The following is a 14,203-nucleotide window of genomic DNA, read 5'->3' on the forward strand; positions in this document are numbered from 1 at the left end:
GGCACCTGTGCACAGAGGCTAAGCTTTTGGCATCACACCCACGGCCGCCTCACCATCCTGGACACCGGGTCCTGGGCTGGGAGCACGAGAGCAGGCGCCCCGCACTGGGGGCTTTAGTGTCTGCTGGGGTGAGCGCGGTGAGGGTCCGGAAGACAGGCATCTACCTGAGGCGGGTCCCTCAGCACCACCGCTGCCATTGGGGTCTGTGGGCAGAGCGGGACCCGGACCGGCAGTCCCTCTCCCAGGTCTGGCGCGGGGCATCGGGGTGGCGTCGCCGAGCCTCAGACCCGCTTTTTTCCTGGGGGAACAAGGCCTCTTCTCGGACCTTGTTGGCCGTCATGTCGGTCCAGACCCAGCAGTCCGGAGGCAGAACAGGCCCAGAGTAGTTAAAATGGCCGCCACGAGAAGGAAACCAGAAGTCGCTCCCTTATGAATTGCACCTGATAGGAAACGCCCCTTTTATGAGACTTTGATTGGCTGAGTGGCGCTGCCGCCCGTCGTGGAGCGTTCTGGGTAATGTAGTTCCCGCAGAACCACAGGCCGCGTGTGAGGATACTCTCCGCCGACCTCTAGTAAAGAAGGCAGGAAAAAAAAAAAAGGCAGAGCTCTGCTGCCAGGGGCGCTGGGAAATGGTGCGTGTGGGTTCTCGGGCAGAGGAGGGACTTCGCTTCTTATTGAAAAGGCCATACTCAGATTTCTGGGGAGCCCTTTCTGCAACTGATGGCGCAGGTGTTTGGAGACGTATTAGTTTGGACTCCCGGTAAGCTCAGCGTGCTCTGAGAGGCTAAACAAATTCTTTCAGATGCCCCTAAAGGCTACAGATATAAATGAACCTGTCATTCCATAGAGTCACAAAAGTTGTGTCCCCGGGTATAGGAAACTCATAAAAATTATCGTATGCAATTCAAGCGTCAAAATTATAAAAATTCAACCATGTTTAGGAATTCAAGAAATTATCTTTAACAATCATACGGCAATGATCATAGACAAAAATAAATTAACTATGTACGTTTGAAGTAATTGCTCTGAAACAAATTGAGATATAAATCTACAGTAAAAAACAAACAGAGGAACTTCCCCGATGCCACAGTGGTTAAGAATCCACCTGCCAATGCAGGGGAGATGGGTTTGAGCCCTGGTCCGTGAAGATCCCACATGCCACGGAGCAACTAAGCCCGTGTGCCACAACTACTGAGCCTGTGCTCTAGAGCCCGTGAGCCACAACTACTGAGCCTGCGTGCCACAACTACTGAAGCCCACGCACCTAGAGCCCATGCTCTGCAACAAGAGAAGCCACCGCAATGAGAAGCCTGCACACCTCAACCAAGAGTAGCCCCCTGCTCCCGCAACTAGAGAGAGCCCATGAACAGCAATTAAGACCCAACACATCCAAAAATTAATATTAAAAAAAAATAAAATGGGCAAAAGATTTGAACAGAAACATTAACAAAGAAGATATACAGGGCTTCCCTGGTGGCGCAGTGGTTGAGGTTCCGCCTGCCGATGCAGGGGATGCGGGTTCGTGCCCCGGTCCGGGAGGATCCCACATGCCGCCGAGCAACCGGGGGATCCCACATGCCGCAGAGTGGCTGGGCCCGTGAGCCATGGCCGTTGGGTCTCCGCGTCCGGAGCCTGTGCTCAGCTGCGGGAGAGGCCACGGCACTGAGAGGCCCACATACCGCAAAAAAAAAAAAGTGTAGCCCCCACTCGCCGCAACTAGAGAAAGCTTGTGCAGAAACGAAGACCCAACGCAGCCAAAACTAAATAAATTAATTAATTAAAATAAATAAATAAATATGGTCTGGGGACTTCCCTGGCAGTCCAGTGGTTAAGACTCCATGCTTCCAATGCAGGGAGTGTGGGTTCGATCCCTGGTTAGGGAACTAAGATTCCACATGCCGAGTGGCGTGGCCAAATAAATAAACAAATAAATAAGGTCTGCAGCACTGAAGTACACAAAAGGTAAAATATGAATTTAGACCTCCTCTTCAAACTATACACAAATATTAGTTGCCAGCAAGGGCACTGGTAGATTCCAGACCTTGTGGCAGCTGCAGGGAGATTGCAGTCCTACAGTGCCGGGCAACAAAAAGACTAAGGCAGAGGAATGCAATAGAATGTTTAATGCCCTGAGAAAAATCGGAGCAAGGGTGGGGAGTGAGACTATTAGGGAAACTAAGACATTTAAATGCAGTATAGGGACTTCCCTGGTGGCGCAGGGGTTGGGAGTCCACCTGCCAATGCAGGGGACACGGGTCCGGGAGGATCCCACATGCCTCAGAGCAGCTGGGCCCAAGTGTCACAGCTACTGAGCCTGTGCTCTGGAGCCTGTGAGCCACAACTGCTGGGCCCATGTGCCTGGAACCCATGCTCCGCAGCAGAGAGAGGCCACCGCAGTGAAAGGCCCAGGCTAGCCTCAACTGGAGAGGGCCCGCACGCAGCAGCGAAGACCCAATCCAGCCAAAAATTAATTAATTTTTTTTAAAAAGCCTAAAAGGCTTTTAATCCTACTTTTTAAAAATAAATGCAGCATACTGTATATGGTAGAACTGGTGAAACACAGACACACACACACACACACACACACACACACCAGGGAAGAAGCATGTCTGGAAAAAAACTGAGAAAGCCTGAAGCCTTCACACTGGGTTGATTAGTAAAGGTCTTTCCCTGCATGGAGCCAGTCCCTGAAGACATGGACAGGTGGCATAATGTAACAATTAAGAGATCGACAATCCCATCACTTTTGCGTAATCACAAGAGTGACATCTGTCATATTCAAAGACCCACACTCAGGAGAAGGGAACTACACATCTGTGTACACCAGAGGGCAGGAGTCTTGGGGCCATCTTAGAATTCTGCCTGCCTCAGTGATTCTTGCTAAGACACATCTGCCTGAGAAGATTCATGCTCTTCTCATGTGCTTGATTCTTGATAAAAAGCAGTCCAGGGATTTCCCTGGCGGTCCAGTGGTTAGGATTCAGCGCTTTTGCTGTGGTAGCCCAGGTTCAATCCCTGGTCCGCAAACTAAGATCCTACAAGGTGCAACCAAAAGAAAAAAAGAAAGAAAGAAAAAGAGTGTATATATATGTATAACTGAGTCAATTTGCTGTACAGCAGAAATTAACACAACATTGTAAGTCAACTATACTCCAATAAAACTACAAAAAAAGGAAATTCTCTGGAAACAATGTCGTAAATCAAATATAACACTTGTCTCTTGAGTATTTTTCTTTTGAGTGGTGAGCAGCTGAACTTGGGTTTGGTACCAGCCTCCTCAAGTTACACTAATCTTTTTTTTCAACATTTTCATTGCCCCCAAGAGAATCCTCCTACCCACCAACCATCTTTCCCTTTTCTCCCCTCCTCCGGCACCTAGAACCACTTATCTACTTTGACCCTCTATGGATTTGCCTATTGTAGGTATTTTGTATAAATGGAATCATACGATGTGTGGACCTTTTGTGTCTAACCGCTTTTACTTAGCATAATGTTTTCAAGGATCATCTATGTTGTACGATGTGTCAGTACTTCTGTCTTTTTCCTTGCTTAATAACGTCCCACTCTATGGAGAGACCACATCTTGTTAATTTGTTTATTGGTTGATGGACATATGCGGTGTTTCCACCTTTTTGCTCTTATGAATAATGCTGCTATGAACGTTTGTGTGAGGGTTTCTCTTGTGTGCAAGTACATATATTTTCAATTCTTTTGGATATATACCCAGGAGTGGAATTGCTGGGTCAGGTAGTGACTCTATGTTTACCTTTTCGAGGAACCATCAGACTGTTTTCCACACCAACAGCACCGCTCAGATTAAATCCTGCCCCTTTTGTGTTTCCACAGCTCTCGGTGACTCCCAGTTTACAGCACTCAGTACATCTGGCAATTCTTTATAGCTCTTTGCCTGCAGACCTATTTCCTGCACCAGGTCCCAGATCCCTAAAAACAAAGGTTACTGTCTGCTGTCATATTCATTTTGACATTCTCAGTCTTGTTATACGTAAAATGGAAGCGAGCTACTGGAATTAACAGATGTCACTGGGGAAGCTTTGTTTCATGAAAGTGGTTTCCTCACCTGGTCTGAGAGAAACTACTGGTTAGGAGTGAGAAAAGAAAATCCTGACAATTTCTCTTTCACACTTACGAAGTTGGATTTTTTTCTTTTCCAATTAAGGTGTATTTATTCATAAACTCTAAGAACTAGGAAGCAAGATTGCTATATCATATGAATTTATTTCCTGTTTTTACGTCTGGTGTTCTTCCTTTAGAGTGCTCTTGCACAACGTCCTCCAGGAGCAAGTCATGCTCACATTCTGTCATCTGTCACTGTTTCCTCCACACTGGCTGGCATGTCCTGCCTCTCTTTCATTTCTTTTCACAGACGCCCCGGATTTGCGGTATGTATGGCATCGTTTATTTCCACTTTCTTTACCAACTTTTGCTCTGTGTTCAATCTCTTCTTTTCCATATGTTTTCTTCTTTTTGATCTAATGACTAAAATGTAGACATAACATTATTTAGATACTAATAAATCAGGAATTAGAGACAAAAGAAGTGAGGAAATATATGGAAAAATAAAGGAACAAACAATGGAATTTTCAGGTTTTCATGAATGCTATTTGTCTGATAAGGATGGTGAAAATTGCATTTTGAAATGATTTTCCCACTTTCTGTATTCAAGCTTTATAAATATCCAGTTTTAAAAATGTATAATATTGTAAATCAACTATATTTCAATTTTGAAACATTTAGAAAAGTTATAATTCAATGCAATGAAAAGACATTAAAAAAATATTTTCTAAGAGTACAAGGGCGGTCTGCCTCTGTAAGCATCAATTATCTCTTCTACTCTTGGCCTCTCAGCCTCTCTCTGACTATCTCTGGGGTGTTAGAGAGCAGATCCATGCAGTGGATGCTTAATAGTATTGAATCAGACACTGCAATCTACATCGTTTTGCTCTAGAATTTTTTTAAGCAAGTACTGAAGAATCTCAGAACTTCTACAGAATCAGGTTTCTATGAGCATATATGTTGTTCTCTCCTCTCAGGGATTTGCAGGGGTAGTGGGCAATTCTCACTGGGGCGTCTCTGACCTGGGGGTAGTAACCTCTGTTTGGTGGACCTGCATCCCATTTCCACATCAGACTGAGACAGAGCAGGAGGGCATCTGCCTGTCTGTGGTCAAAACTCGGCAACAACACGACATTGATAAGTATGTTTAAGGGAAATGTTGACTCCAGGAAAAGTCTTGTTTCCTGAACTCTCTTTTCAGTCCTTGGAATTGCCTTGCAAAAGGAATCGAACAACCACACAGCTGTTTGCGCTTCTGTGTAATTTGATGCGAATGGCTCATTCCTGCATGTGTGGCTGTAAATATTCATTAGCTTTGCCTTTGAAAACCCAACCATCATTGTCAGCTCAGCTTCCCTTGGATTTTGGATCTGACAAAATAAGCTGGTTGACCCTCAACCTGAATGAATGAACTTTTCCAGTTCCTTCTCACTCTCTGGAAGGAGGTGCGTGGACTCATCCTGGCCCTCATCCTCAGAGCCCTCCTCTTCATCTCCTAATAATGGTATCTTGACATTTTTATAGAGTGACGCAAGTTGTTGTTATTCCTCAGCCTGTACCAGTCAACTGGAAGACAAAATAGATAAATATAAAAGCACAATTTTCCCACTAAATCATCCTGTCTTAATCTTGTGACTTTCTGACGGAAAAGGGGTCACTAGTACATGGGGGAGGAAGCAGAAATAGACTTAAACCCAAATAATTATAGAACTATAATTAATTATAGAAATATAATTAGAATTATAGAATTCTATAGTTCTATAGAATTATAGAACTCAGATTGGGGCTGACACACAGAAAAGGGGCGAGTGATTTGGAGCCAGGTGACAGCAATGGGGCGCCCGGGCTGGGCACAAACCTCCATGATCAAGTTCAATAACATCTTAATGCAATATTTTACAAAAGAAAAATCAATGCCAACAAATCCATGAGGAACACAATGTCAACGTTTTAAATAAAGGTAGCATAGGTACTGCTGATTTTTCCTTTTGCTTAGTCTCCAATATGCTTTGGCCCGACATCATCACTGATCATGTATTTAAAATGTTGATATTTTGTTCATCATGGATTTTTGAGGGCATTAATTTAGACTTAAAAATATTGCAATAAATTATTATTTTTCTTTACTACTGGGTTTCTTGACTACTGCACCCCCTTAAATTTTGCACCTGAGGTGAGTGCCTCGCTCACCCCATCCTAGGCCCAAACTTGGAAGTGGATCATTGAACAGATATTTCTGTGTGACGTGAAACTGGGTAATAGAGTGTTCTACTTTTTCCTAACATACTTACCTTCCTAATTGTGTTTGACTCATGTAATAACAAACCATTTTAGGGTTAGCTTATTTGTGTTCTAAGGGGCTGTGATGGAGGAAGAGGTGTAGGGGGAACATTCCAGAATCATGCTCTGTAGCAGGAAGAAATGGCCTGATTGTAAACACTGTTACAGATAATCAGGAAGCTGGAACAGGACCAGATTTTGGGTGAGGAGAGTGAGGTGCTCGCTTTAGGTGCACAGTTTAAGGGGGTGCCAAAAAACTCAGCAATGGGGATAAATATTTTGACTTAATATCGTAAAAAATTGAAATGATTCCCTGGTGGTCCAGTGGTTAGGACTCAGTGTTTCCACTGCCTAGGGCCCAGCTTCAATCCCTGGTCGGGGAACTAAGATCCTGCAAACCTCATGGTATGGCCAAAAAAAAAGAAAAAAAGAAATGAATGGGAAAAATCCATGATAAACAAAATATCAAAATTTTAAAGACAGGATCCATCAGTGCTGTGATGAACCATATGGGAGACTGAGTCAAAAGGGAAAATGTGAGTCCCTATATACATGTTTTTATGTTTTTATGTATTATTTTACGGTTCTTCTTTTCCAAAACATTAAAGTAGTCGAAATATATTTTTAAAATTGAAAAGTGCTGTATCAAAACTCACAGCATTATTTTAAGTTTAAATACTTTATCTTTATCTTTACCAGAAACAAAATTTATTATTACTTTACTTTCCTGGTTTAAGTGAAATCAAACTCACCAATATATTTTCAAAAATCTACTTCTGGAAAAAATTAACCACTAAAACTTATGTAAAAACATGTACTTTGGGGCACATATTTTTCCTTTTGCCTCAGGTTCTAAAATGTCACTAGGGGGTAACACAAATGTAAAAGCTGTAAATGTTGACATTAGCTCAGTAATTTAATTGGGCACTGAAATTCCAGGAGGATACGTTGTAGTGAGTTACTTTAGCAATCTTAATGTGTTAACATCTTTGTCTAGACTAATGAAATAAACTGAAATTCCAGTTACATAAATTGAGTCATAGATAACCCAGAACCAAACATACTAGGGACACTCTCTCCTTGGCAAAATTTCTTCAATTTTACCTTTAATTTTGCCTTCATTTGACATACTCCAAGTGGTCCTAAAATGGCTACCTTAAAAAATATCCCATACATGGCAATACATTTCCCCTGTACACACTTAATTCTGATAGAGTAAATAATTTAGTACTTCCTCAAGCTGTTTCTGATAGGATATAATGGAGTCCTGGAACTAAATCCTAGAATAGGAATCAGTGTGTTGGTCCTGATCAGAGTAGCATGATGTCACGGTGCGGCTCGCTTTCGTCTGACACTAATTTCAAAATGATCACATAACCTGAGCTTGACCACAAGCTTTATTTGTGCGAACAAGATGAAGTGTCTTCCCTAAATGCTACTATTACCCCTACTATTGCATTGATAATAAGTTTCTAGTAAAAGAGAGAGTGGCCAGTCTTTTCTGCTTTGCACTATTAAGATTCCCTCCAAAGTATCAAGTTCACTCTAGAAAGCCACATTTTGGGAGGATGACAGCATCTTTGACTGTGGCTTTCAAACATTTTTGATGATGATCCACAGTAAGAGATAAGATTTACCTCACAATCTTGAGTCTGAAAAGGTTGAAAATCAGCATTTAGTTTTTGTTGTTGTTGTTGTTGACTGCTTTGGCTCTTCGTTGCTGCGTGGGCTTTCTCTAGTTGGAGTGAGCAGGGGCTACTCTTCGTTGCGGTGTGCGGGCTTTCTCATTGTGGTGGCTTCTCTTGTTGCAGAGCACGGGCTCTAGGTGCACAGGCTTCAGTAGTTGTGGTGCGTGGGCTCAGTAGTTGTGGCTCGCTGGCTCAAGAGTGTAGGCTCAGTAGTTGTGGTGCACGGGTTTAGTTGCTCTGTGGCATGTGGGATCTTCCCGGATCGGGGCTGGAACCCGCGTCCCCTGCATTGGCAGGCGGATTCTTAACCAGTGAGCCACCAGGGAAGCCCAACATTTACTTTAATACTTTCTATTCTACTAAATTGTATTCTGTCCTGTTTCTTTTTTGTTTGTTTGCTTGCTTTTTTAAAAATTAATTTCTATTTTTACTTTAAAAATTCTTTTTATCCAGCTTCTTTTAAATTTTTTCATTTATATCATGACCCAACATGAATATAGCCCATATTCTGAAAAACACTGTCTGAAAATGTATAATGACCATAATAATTTAAGGATTATAAGAATTATCACCATCATCATCATTACTATCACAAAATAATAACCTAGTTAACTTGCTATGTCTTACTTAAGGATGGTAAAAGTTATTTAGCACAGACTTACTATATCATGTAGGAAACAGTGATCCCACATATCAGGGCAATACTGACGGCTTTACATGTAATTGTAATTACTTTAACAAGAGCAGGTCTATGAGGAATCAGTGCTAAGAATGGGAAAAAAAAGTTCTCATAAAGTCTCATTTTAGGTGTGACTATCAGTTAATATATTTGTTAATCATATTGTTTTGGCAGAATGAGAGACAAAATCAGAAATAACCTTAAAAATAGTATTCTTAATTAAAAATAAAAAACCATAGAGGCTAGACTGTACAGCCTGTGTGAGAAAATATAATTTGAATTCCCACCCAATCTCTGATTCCTTTTTCCATCTGCCTCCTGTCTTTGGTCAAAGCCCTCTCTTATGAGACTTGATCCCTGACTCAGTACAGCAGAACTGGCCATTGATGTAGCTGAAAGGAGAGTGGCCTTAGTTTTACAACTCAAGTGTTGCCCAGATGGTCTTAGATTGTGTAGTGCTGTTACAAAAGGAATATTTTAGGGTAATTCAGAATCTAATTCTGCAAACCTGTATTGGGGTTTGTATTTAGGCCCACTGAATGCGCTACAAAACCTTGGATGCTTTTTGTAGGCTCAGGTGTACCACTTCTCCCATGATCTGAAATAAAAATAAATAAACAGAGCTATTGTTGGTACAAAGTGAACAAAAGAGCAGTTGACTAAGTACATTATCAACCACTTGTAGGGACTTCCCTGGTGGTCCAGTAGGTAAGACTCCACGCTCGAAATGCAGGGGGCCCAGGTTCAATCCCTGGTCAGAGAACTAGATCCCGAATGCTGCAGCTAAAGAGTTTGCATGCCGCAACTAAGATCCCATGTGCCGCAACTAAGACACAGCATGGACAAAATAAATAAATAAGTATTTAAAAAAAAAAAAAAACTTGTAAAAATCTGACAAATTGAAGTGCCTACTACTTGTTGCAAACGTGGCCTTCCCTCACTTTCTGTCCCTTCACTGGTTCAATGACTGAGCTGAGAAATACTTTGAGATTCATACCTCAATGTGAAGTCAGCCTGACATGACAAAAAGAACCTGGACTGTAAAAATGCTTGCAGATTAAACGCTTAATTGTAGACCTTAGGTGTGGCATACATAGATGTTCATTCTATGATTCTCTCAACTTTTCTGTGTTTTCAGATTTTCTTAATGAAATATTAGGGGTGGCGGGGTATGGGTTACTTTTGGTTTCAATACAATGACTCCTGAAAATTGGTTGCTGGACTTGGCAATAGGAAGGTCATTGGAGACCTAGTCAAAGGAGATGTTATCGATGTGCATGAGTGAAACAGGTTTGAGAGAGAACAGGGGGAAAGGAATTGGAGAGAGCAAGTTTTGGAAACTTCCTGAAGAGTTTTGCTGTCATGGAAGGAAGAGAAATGGGGGCAGCTCCCAGAGGGGGCTGAGGGATCAAGAGACGAGTTTTGTTTTTTAATATGGGAAAACCGACAGCATGTTCATATAAGAATGGGGATGATATTTTAAATACTGTGATGTTCCTGGAAAGGGAGAGAGAATTGCCTGGGGTGTCCCCAGTTGGCCTGAGGGGATGTTAGCTGGTGCACAGGTGAAGGGTCAGCCTTGGCCTAGACAGGAGGAAAAATGAGAAGGTACAACTGTGCTAGATCAGGGGATGCAGACACTCTGTCAAGTGCTTGTATTTTGTCAGTGATGGAGGAAACAAGGTCATCCCCTAAGAGCGAGCCTGGGGTAGATATGTTGGGAGTATTTGGGGGATGAGAAAAACAGACGAGAAAGTCACCAAGCAAAAGGGGAGGGTAAATGAACTAAGGAAATGGAGTAGCTTTCTTTCTTTCTTTCTTTCTTTTTTTGCCACGCCACGTGGCTTGTGGGATGTTAATTCCGTGACCAGGGATTGAACCCGGGCCCTGGCAGTGAATAAGTCCTAACCACTGGACTGCCAGGGAATTCCCTGGAATAGCATATTTTAAATAAAATTCCCAGAAATGGAATTGCGGAGTATATTGACTCTATTTTCTTGTTTTCTATACCCTTGATGGTCTACCACTTGGGGCCTTCATCCTGGGAAGGCTCCACCTCTCAGGGCTGGCTAGCCCAGAGACAGCAAGCGACTCCCCTGTGATGTCTTTGATATTCAAACCAACCATTAAACCCTCACACACCAGGCCAATACTCCCTCTGCCCTGAATCACCCCAGGGCCAGGTACTGGACACCTGAGAACCACTCCTATAGCCCAGAGCCCACCAAAATTATTCAAACTATGCAACACTAAGCTTACTCCATGTACCTACCCCACCTCACCCATTCCTTCCCTCAAAACCCCCAATAGAAGCTCTGGGTCATTCTCTCCCCTCTCCTCCTCCTGCCTCCTAACCCACTCTGGTCCTTTCCCACATGGCCTGGCATGCTGTGCCATGCCTTCTGTTTCTAGGATTCCATGTGTATAAACGTCTTCCTTCATGACTATCATTTCCGTGTCTGCGTGTCTTACCATACCTGATTAAAACAAATCCCAGGGATATTTCAACACTCTGGGTCAAAAAGTGAATGCATTCTTTTTATAAGAATTGCCAATTGTGCTCTGTAGAATTTTTACTCATTCCTAGCCTACAAACATGATATGAGATTATCTTTCCCTCCTCCTTTGCCAGGAGAGTTTTCCAGTGATCTGACTAGACAAACAATTCTGTCTCTGTCTCTGTATCAGAAGCTACACTTGGGACCCAAAGCTCAGGCGTGGCAGAGGTCTCAGTGAACCTCTATTGCCATCTCACAAGACAAGTTAGTGTCAAAGTAAGGACTAGAATGTGGGCCTTCTGACACCTTGGCCCGAACTCCTTTTCTGGGCTTTGGTGCTGGGGGCGGGGGGTGGTGAACTGGGAAGTGAACTATTATAGCTGGGCTTTACGAAGGATAATAACGTCTTTGGGATGGATGGAGGGATGGATTAATTGTGGGGATATTTTTTCCTGTATTTCCCGATGCTTTGACCTCTGTGCTATTTTCTAATCTGCCCCAAGCAACATCATTACTAATCCAACCATTGGGCGGGGGACGCCTTTTTCTAGTTTGCACAAAGGGGCTGTACAGGTTAGTGACAAGCAGCGCGGCGTGCCCTCTGGAGCCACAGAGCACAGCAGCTTTGTGAATGTCCATGGATCCCACCCACCCTCCCAGATGCCTTGACTTACCAGTACGCCCTGGGAATGGCATGGGTGTAGTACGTACTGGAGCTATACGGATGTTGAAGGGGATCAGAAAGAAGAGACAGGTTTAAGATGCACTTAGGAAAATTAAGATGTAACTTGGTATTAGATAAGGGGGCCTAAAACGTAGTTTCCAAATAGCTAAGATGGTAAATGTTCTCAATAAGTTTATTCCAATGCCTAGTATTGATAGAAATGTGTGGCTTAATTTGCAAAAGCATGGTGCTCTGCTTGCATCCAGTGTTTCCTTTGATGAATCTGGACCATTAAGAACACAATGCATTTGGGTCCTGGGTCTGCTTTTGCAGTCACGCAAGCTGGGAAACCTCCTCCCAAGCTGAGGACCTGGAGAAACTTAGCACAGAGCTGAAGAGGGATGTGCTCTTATCAGGTCGGAGAGCCGGGGCCAGGGAGGGCCCAACAGTCACAGCCCTTCTGTCACTCAGCTTATGGAGAGTGAAGAGTATAGGATATAATTTCCAAGCAATGCTTATCTAGTTTTATTATTTTATGGACCATGCTACTAACAAATATACAAGAAGAGACACATTGGGCTTCCCTGGTGGTACAGTGGTGAAGAATCCGCCTGCCAATGCAGGGGACACAGGTGCAAGCCCGGGTCCGGGAAGATCCCACATACCGTGAAGCAACTAAGCCTGTGCGCTACAGCTACTGAGCACGCACTCTAGAGCTCGCAAACCACAACTACTGAGCCTGCACTCTAGAGCCCATGAGCCACAGCTACTGAGCCCATGTGCTGCAACTACTGAAGCCCGCGTGCCTAGAGCCCGTGCTCTGCAGCAAGAGAAGCCACTGCAATGAGAAGCCCATACACTGCAACGAAGACCCAGGCAGCCAAAAATAAATTTAAAATTTTTTTAATCTTAAAAAAAGAAAAAGAAGAGACACATTGATATAGCACATAAGAGGACCCCAGAATACATTCTCATTTCACTGAACAAGTACTAACAATGACTCACCTCTGTGTTTTGAGAAAGCTCCTTGAACGTGAGATAATTGAAATTCCTTAGCGTACAGTGTAGGCTTTTTGGTGACGTTTGTGCGTCTTTGTGACTGCATATAACCTGGAAGAGAAAACTTGTAGCAGTGAAATATAATTACTCCTTTTTACTTCCTCTAAAACAAGTGAAATCATGCTTGAAGCTACCCATTAAGCGTGTTGTTTGTCCAGCTGGTTTGAGCTCACCTGCATAAGGCAAGCACAAATGAAGTGGGAATTCCATTAAAAACAAAAATAAAATGGCGAAAGAACTTTGAACCTTGTCCATCATTCCAAAACTGCTAGTTTGTTATCGTATGGGTGAAAGGAAGTATTTAGTTGTAGGCTAGCATCTGTCCTATATTTCTCTGAGGAACTAAGGAGCTCTTCTCACTACAGAATGTTTGGGTTCTGACTGGGAACCACCAGTGTGAGGTCAGCTCATGTTGCCACATGGAATTCTTTCATGGAACCAAGTCAGCCAGTGGTGAGCCTAACAGAATGAGTGAGTGCGCTGGGAGGGATGCTAAGCTCTTGGGTACAGATGTGAATAAGAACAGGTCCCTGCCCTCAGAGAGCGTCCAGATTAGTGAGGAGGCAGATAGAAATCAATTATAATCCCATGTGAGGCCTTCCCTGGCAGTCCAGTGGCTAAGACTCCGTGCTTCCAGTGCAGGGGGCCCGGGTTCCATCCCTGGTCGTGGAGCTAGATCTCACATGCATGCCACAACTAAGACCCGACACAGCTAAATAAATAAATAAATATTTAAAAAAATAATAATTCAATGTGACACATCATAAGAAGCCAACAGAGAAAACAGCAGGGCTCTGTGTTCAAATGCCTGAATTCTAACCCTCATCTCTGGCTTCCTAGATGTTTGAGCTTGATCAAGTTACTTACCCCTCTGAGCTTCAGTTTCCTCAGCAGAAGAATAGGACAGGAACTAATACCTACTTCACAGGGTTACAGTGATGGCTCAATAAAGGAGTCCACGCAAAGCTCAAAAAGAGTGTGGGCACTGAACGTTAGTTCTGGTTGTAAAATGGGAGAGTATAATATTTGCAATAAAGCAATTCAGTACTCCTCCAGCCTCTGGGGGTGCTGTTCAGAAACCTAGACCCAAGCTGCCATCTCCAGAAGTTTCTTTAAAGGAGATTAAATGAATCATCTGAAAATGTGGAAATGGGATAGAAAACTAGATGGCATGGAAGAAGGTTGTCCCCTGGACGTGCCCTTTGCCCACCTGGTAGTTCCCACAATACAGAAAACAGGTTTTCATTCCTCCTACCAATTA

General features: G+C 43.2%; 1 protein-coding gene across 1 annotated transcript; it reads right to left on the reverse strand.

Moving 5' to 3' along the window:
* Positions 1-459: 459 nt before the first annotated feature.
* CUNH19orf18 (chromosome unknown C19orf18 homolog) lies at positions 460-13,197 on the reverse strand. The gene is given in 7 exon segments (XM_007457517.1): positions 460-569; positions 2,042-2,129; positions 4,436-4,497; positions 5,474-5,640; positions 8,705-8,807; positions 12,889-12,993; positions 13,116-13,197. Coding segments are annotated over 7 exon segments (717 nt in total).
* Positions 13,198-14,203: the final 1,006 nt, after the last annotated feature.

The sequence above is a fragment of the Lipotes vexillifer genome, unplaced genomic scaffold, assembly GCF_000442215.2.
Source record: "Lipotes vexillifer unplaced genomic scaffold, Lipotes_vexillifer_v1.1 scaffold995, whole genome shotgun sequence".
Lineage (NCBI taxonomy): Eukaryota > Metazoa > Chordata > Mammalia > Artiodactyla > Lipotidae > Lipotes > Lipotes vexillifer.